The 17,361-nt window shown below is 39.7% G+C and overlaps 1 protein-coding gene across 1 annotated transcript in view; it reads left to right on the top strand.

Annotated features, from left to right (window-relative positions):
- LOC117820696 (receptor tyrosine-protein kinase erbB-4-like) overlaps positions 1–17,361 on the top strand; it is a 415,812-nt gene that overhangs the window by 287,710 nt on the left and 110,741 nt on the right. Inside the window, 3 exon segments of the mRNA XM_034694572.1 lie at positions 566–656; positions 5,368–5,567; positions 13,858–13,990. Of these exon segments, the coding sequence (XP_034550463.1) occupies positions 566–656; positions 5,368–5,567; positions 13,858–13,990 (424 nt within the window).

Below are 17,361 nucleotides of genomic sequence, written 5' to 3' on the forward strand. Positions count from 1 at the left end.
GGAATTCCCTTCCTCCTGACTTCTTCCATGCCATTTCGTATATTTTCACTCTTCCACCCTCTGTGTGTTTTTCTTGGTCTGATAGCCTCATCCAACTGTTTTGTTTGTCCTCTGGTGTTGGCTTGGGGATTGTACTCCCTGCCGTTTCTCTCCTAAATATTTAATATTTCTGAATCCATAATTGATAATCCTAAATGAGCCACCGCCATCCTCTCAGCTATTCATTTAATCATCTAAATGATTCAACAGTAGGGAGGCAGATAAAGGAAATGCAAAAATATTGATATATAAAACTCTACACACGTCATGGCTGGCGCCAAACTCCACTGTGGGTTTCCTGTGCCCATAACATTTTCTGGCTTAGAGGAGCTTGGCTGCCTTCACATGAGACTCAGGTGGTGCGGTTACTGTGGGTCGGGAATGTTGCTAATTCCAGTGAAATATCATCTCTCTCTACTTATTTTATTTCTGTCCCTGTGTGAAATAGAGGGGATGATTGACAGCTCTAGCCTGTCAGTACTTGTGACTCATTTAACCCTGTCTGTTTGTCTGTGTTCCCATTTAGGCTTTCTGAATATCCAGTCTTGGCCGGACAACATGACGGACTTGAGTGTTTTCTCCAACCTGGTTACCATTGGGGGAAGAGCACTGTACAGGTAAACACCTGAGAACCAAAAGCATGTGCCAAAGGCTAGCCAAGGGATAGTATGAGCACCCCAAAATCCAAAACTATATGACTGTGGTCGGTGGTACTTCAGTGAAAATCAACGATGTGGGCTATGTTGCAAGAGGCTTCAAAAGTTTGCTTTGCATTTAGATGAGGCACATTTTCTTTTGCTGGTAATTCAAATTGAGGAAAAAAATATTTCACACATTTATTTCAGAAGACAGGTGCAGAGGATTTATTGGCTTGTTTGGCTCCCGAAACGTTGCCAATAACTGTACTTTTGACAGTTTGACAGGAGAGCAGGGGTTTTCTTGAAAGTTTTCACTTTCACGACTTCAGAAAAACATCCATTATGAGTAGTTAAAAAATCAAGCTAAGAGGATTTATATGTTGCCAGTCTGTTCTGTTAGTTTTTTAAAGTTCAAATGTAGAAAGAGGAATACCAAATATTTTAGATACTTTAATGTTAGTGATAAAGTAGATATGATAAGTGGTTATGTAAAGTAAAATAAATGCTATTCATTAGAATGTATGTGTGTGTGTGTGTGTGTGTGTGTGTGTGTGTGTGTGTGTGTGTGTGTGTGTGTGTGTGTGTGTGTGTGTGTGTGTGAGAGAGAGAGAGAGAGAGAGAGAGAGAGAGAGAGAGAGAGAGAGAGAGAGAGAGAGAGAGAGAGAGAGAGAGAGAGAGAGAGAGAGAGAGAGTGTACATGTGTATGCGCATACTTGATGCAACCCCTTTTTGGGCTACCCCCAGTCAAAAAAATCATGATGCACCCCTGCTGAGTAGATAAATCTTGTTGCATTTGAACATGTTTGTGACCACAGGAGTAAATTATCTCATCACTGTGTCAACTGTCAAACTGATCACAGTACAGAACATGAAAAGCTTTCCTTATAACAAGATTTTGGATTTTGCATTATTTTAGTAGTATTTCTTTAAAATCTGAGCTTTATGTTGTCAGAAAAAAATATTAACTTTGTCCAAATGACTCAAAAATGTCCTTTGAATTCACACTCAGTAATAAGCATCAAACACGTTGTTATATCCACTGCAGTTTATATTCGTTTCAAGAATACTTAAAGCCTCACAGAAACGTTTGCAAAGAGGATATTATTTTTAGTTTGAAGTTGCTCACATTCTCGTTTCCTAGCTAGCACTTAACTTCTTCTTAGTTTCTGTTAACACATTGATGTATATTTTGGACCTGGACTGCAACCATTTGTGAGAGTATTTGCACACTCACTTGTGAGGGATTTGGAATCTAGTCTATGTGCATGAGACAAACAAAAAAAATTCAATTCAGATGAAATATACTCCATAGATGATTGGACAAATCTAAGTGCAACAAAGGAATTGTCACCCTTTAAAATAAACTTATCAAAGATATTAATATAAAATCTACAATATTAGTTGCACCAGTTTGTATGCCATCACTTTTTAGGGGTTCTCTCTATTTTTTTTAAATAATATTTTTAGGAGCTTTTTGCCTTTACTTAGTTGGAAAGTTGGAAGACAGAAAATGTGGAGAGAGAGAGGGGGGAAATTATATGCACCGAATCAATCCCACGACCAACGCAATCAGGACTGCAGCCCATGCACTCAGGTGCCTGCTCCACCAACCAAGCTAAACCACATCCTTGGGAAAAAGGTTTTAACTGTCTTCCTGTGTGATGATTTCCATTGCATTCGGCTTAGTCCACAATGTACAGTGTCTATGCAGCTCTTTTTAGTTTCCTCTTTTTTCCCTATACAGAGTTTACATTCCTTTGCCAACTACCATTTATATTTGCGAGGAACTGCCTTCACACGGGAGTCATGCCACCCTCCTCCACTGGCCACTTGTTGCCTTTAAGGCACAGTGTGTACAAATTGGAATATTGAGCGATACCTAACTGTCAGATTCGAAACTGAAACGCTCTCTTGCTCACCCCTTCCATAGCTAAAGTGACAGTGGCCTTCGTGGACAAAAACTCCTGTGATGCATTAGTGTTATCCTTCATTTGTCAACTTTTCTTTACCATCAAAAACATCTATCAGTACAAATTATTTTGCCTGAACAAACACTCTTCTACTTCTTCCAACCAGTGCATTTTTAAGTGGCTATTGACTAATACAAAAGGTAGTTAGTCCGCTCTGTGCTACAGTGCAAAGATGGTGGTGTTTCTACTTTTGACGAATATGGCATGCTCCCATAAGGTTGGAGAGAGTGTTTAAAATACCCTTAAACTTGTAAGTTCTACAGTAGAGAAGATAACATGAGTAGCTTGCAACAGAATGAACTTTCATTTTATATACTAACCTTCTAAATACAGGTTAAAATACAGCTTGGTTTGGTTGATCTGGTCTTTTACCAGAAGTTATTTTTGCGTCTCTGTCTGACATCTGTTGGAAGAACAGGCTGGTACTAAAACATTATTTTTTTCTGCATTGGTTTTGTTTTGACATTTAAGACGGTAACTTGTTCTAACCCAGCTCATAGAGCATAATTATTTATCATTAAATTTTTAGTGCTTTCTCCAAAGGTGCTCTAAAAACTTGCTGTGACATTTAGAAGGAAACAAAGTGTGTGCTGTTACAGCTAAATGCGCAGTGTGTATGCAGTGTGATTTTCTGCGTGTGGAATGTGAACCTGAGTGTGTGCATGAGGAAGTGCGTGCGTACACTTGTGTGTCATGCACCTGCAGATGGAAACAGCGGGCTGCCATACAAATTACAGCCTGCCACCCAGCCTTATCCTGTGCTTGATCCTGCACAGTTCTGTGTCTACCTGATGGCTTTGACACCCCACTGGCCTCTTGTCATTTTTAAACTGTGCAAGCAGGGAATATGGGAAAGGGTGGGCTTTAAGGTATGATTAAAAAAAGAGAGGGTTGAAAATTGAATGAAACAAACTGAAATAAAAGAAAATAGTTGCAGTTTTTGTTCCAGGAGCATGTAGAAATAAATGTTGCAGCAATGAAAAAAAATTACAAAAGCAAGCTTTGGCAAAGTGTTTAACACACTTCAAATTATAGGTGTAGATCAAACTATTTTCAATCATCAACACATTGTATTACTGTGGAATGGTTACACTGTGCAGCAATCATTGTACACAAACAAGGCCATAGCTGAGATAACTGGTAGCCTGTATTTTACTCCTGTGGCGTTGTTAAATTATACAACTTTGTGTGTTTCCAAGACTGCAGAGGAATACCGCTTCATGTCTCTATTTTACTTTAACATTTGTTTTACTCTGTGTGCAAGCTTTATGTTAGTTTTTCACTAAGCTGGTGGACCTGAATGTGCTTGTTGGATTTTAAATAGTAAATGGACTGTACTTACACAGTGCTTATTAGTCTTCTGACCACTCAAAGCACTTTTACACTACATGTCACATTCACCCATTCACACTCATATACTCAGCATCCTCTGCCATCAGTGAAGTGCTCATCAGTATAAACTAATCCCATTTACACCCATTCACAAAAGCTAGCTATGCAACTGAGAGCAATTCTGGGTTAAGTGTCTTGCCAGAGGACACGACCCACTCCACTACTGAGCCACATTTCAGTGCACATCTGGTTCAGAGGCTTAAAGTTTTGAGTGAAATGTACACCAATGAGCTATAACATTATGATCACCTGCTTAATATAGTATAGCCCCCCTGTCATCTGGTCAAGGCAGAAACAGCCCTGCCTTGCAGACACAGACACCACTGGACCTCTAAAGGTATGTAGTGGTATCTGGCACTTGGGCCACCATGCAACTTACAAGATCTTAAGAATCTGCTGCTAATGTCTAAGGATTAGACTTTGTTGTCCCACACATCCCAAAGGCTGGATTGGATTGAGATCTGGGGGTATTGGAGACCAAGTAAACACCTTGAACTTGTTGTCGTGTTCCTACAGACCACCATCATCCTTTGATTTATGGTCCAGTTCTGATGCTCACATGTCTCTTGTGGGCACTTTACCAGGGGTCAGCCTGGGCACCCAGACTGGGTTTCCAGCTACACAGCCCCATATGCAGCAAACTGTGATGCACTGGGTTCTGACACCTTTTTATAAGAACCAGTTTGCATTTTTTCAGCAATTTGAGCTCCAGTAGCTCTTCTTAACCATTGCAAAATACTTCATAATCGTTACTATACGGTAAATGGAATGCACTGATTTTGCACCTTTACAGTGCTCTGACCTAGAAGTAGCTCTGCTCGAGACATTTTGCACCACATGTCAACAGTCACTCTCTCACACCTACATTTATCCATTAATGAAGTGTTGAGGTTCAGTAACTTGCCCGTGTGGACGGATGAAGTGGGAGATTTAACTGCTTGTTTTCAGTTGAAGGTGGACTGATTCTCTCTCTCTGAACAACCACCCTACATGGTTCTAGTGTGGGAATATATTTATGAATAATGAGTGCCGGCAGAGCAGCACCTTTCATCCCATAAAAGTAGTTTGCAAAGGATGATATTCTGTAATAATATCTGTCAGAGATGAGATTTGGTTCTGCATGCCAGTTGACCTTAATACGTAGCTGACATAACAACATGACAGAAGAAAGGACTCAACAGAAAACCTGACCTGTGAAAATAATTCAACTACTCTTCCCCTCCCCTTTCTTCTCCCTTTGCACTCCTATCCCATCTTTCCCTCTCATCTTCCTCCTCTGTCTCACCGACCCTCTCTTCCTCTCGCCTCCGCCTCCTTTCCCTTCTCAGTGGGATCTCTCTGTTGGTGTTAAAGCAGCAGGGCATCTCATCTCTGCAGCTCCAATCCCTGAGAGAGATCAGCGCCGGGAACGTCCACATCGCAGAGAACAGTCAGCTCTGCTACTACAGCACTGTCAACTGGACACGACTGTTCCGTGCCGCAAACCAGAAGGTTCTCGTTCGCAACAACAGAGGCCCACAAAGCTGCTGTGAGTTTACACAAATCATCACAAACACCTTAACTAGTGCTGGAATTTAGATCCCAGGTGTTCCTGTGTGAAAACAAAAACTGAAGTCCATCAGTGGACGTTTTGGCCTTTTGTTCACCTATTGTTCAACATGTTCAGCTTGATGTAGCATTGTTTTCCTTTTTGCTTTCCACTTTTAGACAGCAAAGGTCATATTTCATTTATTTGTTCGGACAATAAATACTGTATATCAGCAGCACGCATAGCTAACACGGCCAACTCTTGGCACCTTCCCCGTGTCCCACTTCTTCCAGTTACTGTTCAGCTGTCCTGTTTAATAAAGGCAAAAAACCCCACTAAAAATCATACAGCTGACCTCTAAAACGATAAACTGTTTATAGTTGATAGTGATAGTGATGCCTCTTTTTCAACTCCGAAAGCAAACAAGACATCAGCAACAACATTGATTAGAAATTGATTGGTATTTGCTCATGGTGAATTTATGTTGGGTCTCTCTCTGCCAATGGCATCACTAATATGCACTAAATGCCTGAAAAGTCTCTGAATTTTGGGGGGTGGAATGCATGAATAATAAACAGCCAAAACTTATCTGCATCTTCACATAGACTTTTATCTATGTTGTGCTTAAACTGTAGCACAGCTGAATGCCACTAACTGGGGCCCAGGTCATTGTTGACTGCCATAATACTATTATGCTCTACTATCCAGGTGTAAACAAGAGCAAATGACAGGTGGCAGTATTTGGATCTAGAAAATGGAGATAAAGTTGTATGTCTGCTGTGTCTGGTGAAACTGGCATGTATGAGATAAAAAGAGGCTTGATGAGGTAGACTGTCTCTGTGGGGTGTCGGTCAAGACACGCAGGCAGGAATTTGGTTCACTTGTTTTATGGAAATTACAGGAACATCAACAGGCAGGAAATTGCATCATCTGTGGGTAGGTCTGGTGTTTGTGTGTGTGTGGTTTTATAACAAAGGACACACATCTAAAAGCACAAGATTATGAATACTAAAACTTCTGACTCTAGGAAAACACACAACTAGCGATTGGCGATCCTCTCCCGTCTGCAGGGGCGGGTCTTAAGCGCTGCAGGAAACCACTCATCTAATACTTTGATTGACAGCTACGTAATCAATTACATTTAGGAACAACTGAACATAAATTCAACGAATCACAGTTAGAACTTTGACGCCCACAGTTTTGTACATGGCATATAACCACTTGGTGGGATGACAAGTAACCAGCATAGTCATGTTGATATTAAGGAAGACCAAATGCTGGTGGTGCTCTGCTAATGTTACCCACATTCAGCAAACTAATCCTTTATCAGCTGCTTATTTTTTCTTACCTTTAGACAAGTCAGCTAGTTCAATTTTAAATACATTTTTGTATCCTGTTCCATAAATATAAATACAAAACATATCATTATAGCTTAGATCGCAGTTGCTTTATCAACCATCATGCTGCAAAAATTACCCTGTGGCTTCTTCAGGGTAATGTTGATGTCTCCTGGGACTCAACCCCCCAAACACACTTTACACTTCAAGCTCTTAGGGATACGTGTGAACAAGCAACTTTAGAATATTTCAAGGGCAGAGCTGCTACGGGGGAGGTGTCAGACTAAATGACCTCAAGAAACAGTCCTTATTTTTTACATTTTCCACAGTTTAAATTAACAATGAGCGACACATTTGAGGTTAAGAGATTTTTAGCTCAAACGTACTACTTCTACACGTAAAAGGCAAAATCAGCAAAAAAAAAAGCTACAGTTTTGTCAACGGGGGTGCCAAAATTGACACAAAACAAACATTCAGAAGCTTTAATGACCCAACCAATGCTGCCCAACCTCACCCTGATCATTTTTGTCCCAAAAATTTCAAATTTAATCATTTACAGCATTGTTTATGAAATATTAAATTCCTAGGATGTATAAACATTTCTTGACTGCAACTGAACTGTAGACATGCTATTAAAACAAAAAAAATGCATGACTTTTCCTTCTTAAGCTCTTGTGTGGGATCATTTGACCTTTTGGAGACACTGAAAGACTTGTATCTAAAGTTTCTGCTTAATATTATGGCCCAAAACAGTATTTTTTTTTTATACCAGTCATATTTTCAACATCAGTTGTGCAGCTCCAGGCAACAGAGAGAGAGAGATCCTTGTGTCTTCCTTTACAAAGTTGTTGTTGAAAAATGGTTAAGATTCACTCTTAAAAAGAAGGCTCAATAGTTTGAACAATTTGGGATCCCTTACCTGATGTGAAAATTCCACCTTGACAAAACTCTTACTATTAAACATCTGGATCAAAGCTGAGGCTTCAAAACAAAGTCGGCACTCTGATGTCCCGCTATCCGACTGAGCAAAACAGATCTTTTTATAATGTCAATGTGCTGCCGCAGCAGCCATCAGTGACACTGAACATTTAAAAGTAAAAAACGCTTGTCATTTCTATTAGTCTCTCTCTCTGTTTAATTTAACTAATTTGCAAAGCAAACCAAAACAATAATCCCACAATTAGAATAATTAACCAAAAGCACCATCAGAGACAGGAAAAAGTTTGGCCAAATTGAATTAGGCAAATATGTGACGTGAGGAGACAAAAATTGTGTCTCTAAAAATGGAAGCGCTTTTATTATATCACTGCCACAAGTGTTGGGACATTATTCATTTATGTATAATGTTCATTAATGAGCCAGTATTTGCATTATTGAGTTGGCCCCTTTTCACTGCTCATGTGCTCCTTTCCCCTGGGCAGTTCCTTAGTGTCGGGCACACACACACACACACACTCATGCACGCACACATGCACACTTTCTTTCTCTGTGACTTTGAAGACTTTGGGTGAGACTCAAAGAGTCACACACTGCTCTCCTTGACACAGCTCTGCATGTGTGCATCAGAGTGTGTATGTGTGTGTGTCAACACTTGACTGAGCCTAGCAGGGACTGGAAAAGGGCAGGACTGCTCTCTCGCAGGGCAGCAAAGATGGAGGAAAAGGAGTCTGCATATGCCCTGGTATGCATAACAATGATGTAAAGGTGTCAGCTGGTAAAGAGAGAAACACTATCCTATCATATTACCAAACTTTTCACGCTTCCATTCGGTCAGACATCACAGGGACAGAGTGAAAAATGTGATCATACACTATATATTGTATATTTAAACACATTTCAATACTCTTCCAAAAATTTAAAGTTAATAGTTCATTATATATGATCAAATCATGTCAAATTACTCTCATTGTAACAGCCACACTATTGTACCCTTCATTTTTAAACTAGAGTTGAGTGTGTCAGTCTGCTTTGAATTTCATATGACTTTCTGTCTTTAGCTTGACAGGTTTGTCTTTTAAATGGAGCACTCTGGAAGGTGGCCTGGTTTACTTTTGGATGAAAATTACTCCTTTTAAAAAAAAATCCCTTTCCTGTGCATCAGGTGGTTCAGTTTCTTTCCACTGAGCCATAATTTGACTGTCAGAACTGCTTTGGAAAGCTGAGGAAAAGCATTCAAGTTATAAAGCTCTGTCAGTGGAACACAGGTCATTGAATTAAGTCCGCAGAGAGTAAAGTTCAGTAAAGTGTGCAAAATGATATGCAAGTTAAAGCTCCTGTGAGCAGTTTTTAACTGGTTGCCAGACAGACTAAAACTTGATATGTGTGCTTCTTTGTGACCCACAAAGGCTACAAGAGACTGACAGTTTGTCTATGATAACATCTGGAACTGCTGCAGTGGGGAAGGTTTTAACACCAGGTGATTGACAGCATGCTGGAGAAGCAACTTTTCTTTACATTTTCAACAGAAACATTCACACTGAGTGACACATTTGACTGTTAAACAAAAGCAGAATGGCTTTTTGGTATACACAGGTCAACACTGGCAAAACTATAAGATGTACCTCTTTGCCCACAGAGGGCGTTATAATCAACACAAACAAAAAGTTGCTCACATCAGCTTTAAAATATCAATGACCATCTCACTTTGTGCTGAACTCACAAAACAAGCTTCCAGTCTCAGGAAACTTTACAGGAGCAGATATTTGACGAAAGGGAATCCTAAAGCACTTTATAGGGTGTAAAACATACTGTAGAGTGGTGGCTCATTAGCAATAAAATGTCACTGTTTTATAATGACATTTTTAGAGTACAGGCCTTGGGGTAATACGCGCAAGAGAAAAGTGTTTTGTTTTCTTCACACACATCTTCAAAAGGTCAGATCTTGTGAAAGGAAATTAACTGTTATTAGCTCCATTAATGCAATTGTTGTAGAACTGCTAGGCAAAAAATGCTGTTACATAACTTAGGCCACATAATGATGTCTGAAGGGCTTCAGATGGCAAATGCTTGGTAGACATACACAGGTGTGATTTCCTCCCCTTAGGACAAGACTAATATCAGGGGGGAAATGTCATCGCCCTGACTTGGCTGCATGTATAAGAACAGGAAAATGACAACTTTTCACTCAGCTTTTACAAGCATCAGCCTGTCAGTCATACAGACTAGGACTGTGCTGTAAAAGTAACTTATTCATAAAACCTTCTCTGAGTTTTGGAGAAAAAATGTTGGAGTGTTTTTTGAAGGATAGAGAGATTTAAGGACACAGGAGAACGGTATAATCACGTGTTTTCTCTTTCTTAGATCAGACACGATGGCTAATGATATTAGCAACACCTTTGCTTTTCCCATTATCACGACTGAAAGTATCTCAGGTGCTCTTTATATGAATATACAAGTAGGTGTAACTTGGAACAATATATTAGAAAAATTATGGATGAAAAAGAAACACTGCAAGAAACTCCTCTGAAAGGAAATCAGTGAGGTCCAGTTCAAATTTGATAGATCTGATTACATGAACACCTTTTGCCCAATCATTGTTTGTCAAGATGCAGAGATTGTAATTATTTAATTACAATCAATCAGAGTCAAAGGGGGATGATGTTTCATTAGCTGAAAAAATGTGCTCTATTTACATTTAGAGTCTGCTGCGGAATCATATGGAAGCTCTTCCATCATCGTTCTTCCCCCTCAGCAGGGTCTTAGCGTGTGATCTCACATTACACAGCAGAGGCATGAGGTATAAAGTAACCCTGGTAGACCAAGCGGCAACCTCCGGTCTAAAAATATGAGTCCAATGTGGAAGTGCTAAAAACTTCAGTTCATCGAGAATCCGCTACAGGCTGGCTCCGGAAGTACCCAAAGTCACATACACATGAATGGGAAAAAGACGATCTTTACAGCATGTTTACAGCCTTTCTAACGCGGCAATTTCGAAGATATTTAGATTACGAGTCTTTCAATTAGAGGCACAGCTGACTGCTGGAACACTAGCTGTTGGCTAGGAGGCTCAAACTCTGCCTCTTTACGTCACACTGGCTCGACAGCAGCAATATGGCTGCCGCCGACGATTGGCCTCAAAACAGCACTTGAGAAACAGATGGGATACTACGTCCATATTTTATACAGTCTATGTGGTAGACTCAAACACATTGTTGATACGGCACAACAAAGATGTAACAGTCCTGTCTTGAACAGGCAGTGAAAAAGGGGGTTGTGATTTTTTTCCTGTTCAAGTTTTGTTCAAAGAAAGCTCAAACATCTGCAGGTCTTTATATTGTAAATGAAATGAAAGAAAGTAGTTTCAGTTGATATGCAGTGTCTATATTTAGAACTCAGCTGGTGAAGGAGTCTCATTTCTTGTCTGGTCACCTTGTGAAAGCTGACTACAAACTTTTTTTCATTTTTATGTGACAGGACATTTTTACGTAGCTACAAATCGGTACATCACCTGATCCCTCGAAATCATTAAAAAGAAAATCTGTATCCGTTCATTTGCTTCCACAACAAATGCACGCTTTGTCAAGAGCAAAATCTCTACAACAGTGACTGATAGTGCTCATGGGAAATGTAGTCCCCATCCCGGGAAAACACACTAAAAGAGGTCACCATTATCACCACAACATGAAAATCCCTAACTGTGCCTTTAATATTGTTTACTTAGAATCATGTATTCTTCAAACAGCAAACCTCAACTTTAAACTGCTCAAAGTTTCTGCCACCTCTAAAACCTATTCTGTTCGTACACTGATGAGGATAATTTCCTCTGCTGTCCTCATATACTCTGTATCATTTTCAATAGCGGCTTTGCTTTCAATGCAGCCTTTGATAGAGAAGAAAGGGATGCAGCAAACTAATGCAAGAGTTGAGTTTCAGAAACATCCCTCCTCACATCTCTTTTAATCTTTTGACATCATCCAAGTTCTCTGACAGGTGCTTGTTTGGCCAGAAATTATTTTTGTGTCCTTTATGCCCTGCTTTTTCTTTTGTCTTCTTTTATTTGACAGATTTGTTCTCTCCTTTTTTTCCTTCTTTCTTTCTTTTCTCATTCTGTCCTTCACTTCCTTCCCTCCACTTACGAGTAAATATCATAATAATCATCATAGCCTGTTCTCCTGTCTCCCAGGGGACTCAGAAAGGCACCCCTGGGCTCAAGGCCCTTGTTTTTTGCTTTTGGTTTCCAGCCGTGTCAGAAACATCTGAAGTCGGTATTGTTTTGATCTTGCGAGTGCTGTGTAGTTAAAAATCCATCTGACCTATCCTCCACCCTTGTTCATTTCCTTTTTTGTTTCATTCCCAATCATTCCTGCTTCTCCTCAGCTTTCCCTCTGCCTGGTCACTTTACCTAAGGCACTGGAAGCCCAACAGAGGTGGTTTTGTCTCTTGTGAAAGGGAATGCTTTTATCCTCCTCTCTCAAGGGAAACACTTGATTTCTGTTTTCTCCATGTATCTGCATGCTTCTGTTTGAATATTAAGCATTCTGAATGAGGTTATGGCTGCCACTGAGGCATAGCCCTTGGCCTACATGAAGCCAGGACCTCTAAAGGAAAGCAGAGACCTTTTTACAATCAGTCACTGTGGAAGGGAGCCGAGTAAAAAGGATCTGTGTTAAAGTCACGTCCGATGCAGATGGGATGATAAAAGTCCCAGAGCTCTGTCACCACACTTCTTCAAAACTCTTCTTTTGTTACTGTAATGGTCTCAGATGCGGTAACCTTTGTAGAACCGAGGGCTTGAAGGAGACCATTGAAAAGAAAGAGAGAGAGATAACAGATCCAGTCACAAGAAGAAAATAGAACAGAGTGGATGTAATGGCCCGAGTGTGTTGGTACTATATGAGAAACACAGGGGCAGAGACAGACAGAGCAGAATACAGATTGCTCACGATGAATGCGCTGGGAGAAAGGTCCATTCTCTTTCTGTGACTGAATGCAGTCCAAAATAAAAGCAACCCACACTTATCAAGCCGGTTTTTGTAACCAACAGGCCTGTGTGACTTCAAATGACCATCCGAACAACTAACAATACTTTATTCAAGTGTTCATTCCCTGCCAGTGATTTTGTGTCCAAATCAGTGGCTGATATTTTTGCATAAAAGCGAATAAAACATGTTGAGTTTCTAAATTCAAAATTAGAACATTTTAGCCTTTGACTCATTTTAAGATTAGTCGAAGATATTGTTTTACATTTAACCATTTAAAATAAAAGACTTCAGAGTTCCAGGGCTGATCTTATCTCTTTCTCTCCTGTAAGTCAAAGTTAAATCAACAAGTCCGCATGCAGGTGCAGGGGCTCCCTGAGTCCCGCAAGTGCTTTGTCACTGTTGGCTCAGCTTTTTTTTAATGAAGCAGAGCAGCTCCCTCCTTCGCTGGCAGCACGGTGAAACAAACACAACAATCCTGCCTAATGTTCTCTACACATAAATAGACTTTAATAACAGAAAAAAAGAGCATATTGAACAAGATAAACACAACTCCAGTGGTAAAATAAATGCAATGTTTTGAGATCTCTTGCATGGATGCGCTGGGAGGAACTAGGCCATCTTTTAGTCATCCAGGAGGCTAATTATTGTGACTGTTCAGGGCTTATTGTTCATCTTTGAGCCCCACACCTCTTCCTCTGTCTCACTGCAATTACTCCTTCTGTTGTTTAGAAAAGTCATCCCCACAAAAAACGCCTTTTATAGACCACAGCAAATTAACAGCTGCTCCGTGGAGGCGGAGAAATTTAATGCAGAAATGAACCCTTGCAAATTGCGCAGGCCTTAGTACATCCAGCCCCGTGTCTCTTCATAAATAATGGGACTATTTTGGCTAATTTCATAACCAGCTAATTTGGTGAAATTTGGGTTTATTATCTGCACCTGCACTGAGTCATCAAAGCAAAACTGTGCTGCACATGATTGTAATTATGTGTTTGTATCCTGTCTTTCTTTGTGTTTGTGTGTATTGAGCAGCTAAAGAGCACATGGTGTGTGAGGCGCTGTGTTCAGACGCGGGGTGTTGGGGTCCTGGCCCGGACCAGTGCCTCTCCTGCAGATACTTCAGCCGAGGGAAAACATGCGTGGATACATGTAACCTTTATGAAGGGTGAGTTATGTATGAGCATGCATTCAGACTATAACACAAAAACACAACGTCCCTATCATCCTAACCAGGGAATTATATATAAACATTATGCTTACATAAATGGACATATGGTTGTAGGTTGGGCCACATTCTTGCTACTTGACTCTGTAAAACAGATGGTGGGGCTTGAATGAAAACAATACATATCCCATGCAGCAAAGCACAGTTGGTAATTACACTAAAAAAAAAGTTTGTTTCCTTCACACCAAGGAAATCTTATCACATTTAACTGTTTTGATGTGTTTCATGGGTGTGCAAAGAATCCAAGGTTTCCTTAAGACAGTAGTTGTAGTATTACAGTCCAGGACAATTACATATGAGCACTGATGACTCAGAAATGGACTTGAACTTAACATTGACTACATTGGGATGCAGAAGATGTGTAGGGGACTCACAATTATTTATTTAAAAAGACCATCATATTGATTTTGTTTGTAGTTTTAACAAGGCCCTGTTTATGTACTCATTTTTGTGCAAGAGCTGGTATGTATTTTCACCTTGATGCAAGTTCACCTGCCCTTTCAGAGCAGCTCCTGTCTGAAAGCCTTGAGAGCTGCCACTGACTGTGTCTTACTTTCAAAGATTGTAAAGCAAATGCAAGCAAGAGCTGTGTTACGTGTCATATTTGTAATAGAACAATCAGAGAGAAGAGAGGGACAAAGTCAACCTATCTGTCCAGGAGGAACCCAGAAAGTAAGTGAGATGCAAAAGATACATGGACTGTTGATTATGTTGAGCAAGCTACTAGCTAAAATTAGCCTCTAAAGTGGCTAAACCACTAGGTCCAAGATGATTGGTCAGTGAAAATTGCGAATGATAACGGGTGGATTGCGTGTATATTTGAGTGTCTTAGACACTGCAGCAGAAGCAATGAGTCTCCCAATTAAGAGAGCTATGGTGCACTTTTACTCTAGACGCACAGCACTATAACTCAATAATTCAAATATCCAGATATGCCGACAGGATCAGTTAGAATCTACCATTAATAACAATGTAACATGATTTTGCATCTCAAAGGCCCCACACAGTCAGTCTTCATACAGTGGATTATTTGAAGTGAGAAAGCGGTCCTCCTTTAAAATCTGTGATCAATGGATACTTGGATTCTTCTCTGATGACTTGAGCACTATAGGCAGCCGGGACTTGACATATACTCAAGGTTCAGTGACTGACTACAACACTGCAATCAGAGCAAGTAGCTAAGGTGAGCAACCTCACCTGGTCAAAAAAATCCAGACTAACCCAACAAAATAAAAGCATTGAATACAACATCAACAGAAAAAGAGTAGAAGTGCCATTTCACACATGATAAACTATGCATTGGATAATTGTAGCTATTTATTATTTAGGCCATAATCTACAATCAACCCCACAATGATCACTGGGTTTTCCCAAGTGACAAATCCCATTAGTATCAAAAGTTTTAGGTTTTCATTGGTCTTAAGAAAACTTAAACTCTTAAGTCTTCTTTTTTTCTATTTGATGCTCAATAAATAAAACAAAGCACTTAATCACAAAGGTCTCATTCTTGTTCATAGTGCTTTTTCTGGGTTCTGATAAAAATTTAATGGCTACAATTTTTCAAACCGGCTTTCTTATTCAAAGTGATAAAATGAAGATAGTGAATAAAACTGCAAATTGTTGTAGTGCACTTTTGGTTTATTTTAGGTCAGTCAAAACATAGAGCTTTAAACATTTAAAATACTGTGTTTTTCCTTGGATTGATAGCCACAGACCCATCAAGAGACACTGTAATTTAATCAAAAAGCTAAACAATAAAAACAGAGAGACAATTTCTCCTGCTCCCGTCTAACATAATGTGGAGCCTGGAGCCTTTAGACTTGCCACCTCTTCTGTCTACCTCTGCTGGGTGCACATTGTTTGTTAGGCAGACAGCAGAATTAAGCAAAAATTGCCCCACTGTCTCATTTGAGATGGGTGTGTGCAGTTTGCAGAGATAAACAAAAGACATTTGGATTCTCACTGAAAGGGATTCTAATTTTGCATTCTTAAGACATAGACATGTTGACAGAGAGTATTGATTGAAGATGATTTTTTTATTTAAAAATGAATTATCGAAACAGCTAAAAAAAATGTCAGGTATACATTACAGACTGCAGCAAAGGAAAACGCTTTTCTAAGTTTCAATAATAAATGAGATCCCGTTAGGGGTGGGAATTGATAAGATTTTATCAATATCAATGCCATTATTGATTCTGCTTATCAATCCATTCCTTATCAGTTCTCCTAACGATTCCTGAGTATTTTTTTGAGGGGAAAAAAGGTAGTTCTACACCGTATTCTGTACCAAAAGGAACCATTTTATTTTTTCCAAAATTATGTCTGCACAAGACTGAACATGAACATATTCTGGAGCCTGGAAGAAAATACTTTGAATTTGGAGAGGAAAAGCGTTTTTTCCTTGTGGTTGAAGGAGTTCTGCATCGCAGAGTGTGTGACGTAATGCATTGTACCGTGACGTTGATGTGACGTCATGCTGGGAAATGAATCGTGAAGAAGAATCGATAACATTTGAGGTGTACAATTCCGATGGAATTGATCAATTTGAACCGATTCTAAGTCTGATCCAGTTTTCGATTCCCACCCCTAGCTCCCGTACTAATGGATGGATGTGGTTAAACTGGTCAGTTTACTTCAAGTTGTAAAGAAAATTCTAAACATCTGCACAAAATTATGAAATATACCAAAATCAAGAGCAATGTATCTTGTTAGACCTGCTACTTATCAGTAAAGGGGTCTTCTGGGGGAATTCCTGTCCTCAATAACAACCAGGCACAAATCTTCAGGCTGATCTCCACACAATCAGTGAGGTGATTTTTTCTGTGCTTTTCAACGTATCACTAGCATCTTACTTTCTACAAGAACTCAAAGTTATTGTACAGGAAAGATCAAACTGATTGGTAAATTAGGTACAAGTAACCCTCATAGTAGCATTCTAGATACATTTCAGGAATATGGAACATCAGTATTATGTGTTCTGTTGATTAACAAAGTACAGGTACGTACGTGATTCCACTCATCCTATTCAGCTATGAATAGAGGGAATTTTCAAGCAAGCCTGTACGATTGTACGACCTGCTGCACAACCTGCTCATCAAAACTTCAACAGCCTTAGGCTCTTTGAAACAGCTTTCAAGTTCAGCAGTATTTTTTTTTCTTTCTTGTTTACTATGCATAATATTTAAGAGCCGGGGGTGAAAATAACAATTTAAGACAAAGTGCTAACTCTCAATTTAAAAGGCACCCCTGCAGAGATTCTTAACAACAGGGGTCCCTTCACTGTAAAAAGAAATACAGAGTGATAATATCTA

Source organism: Notolabrus celidotus, chromosome 10 (genome assembly GCF_009762535.1).
Source record: "Notolabrus celidotus isolate fNotCel1 chromosome 10, fNotCel1.pri, whole genome shotgun sequence".
Taxonomy (NCBI): Eukaryota; Metazoa; Chordata; class Actinopteri; order Labriformes; family Labridae; genus Notolabrus; species Notolabrus celidotus.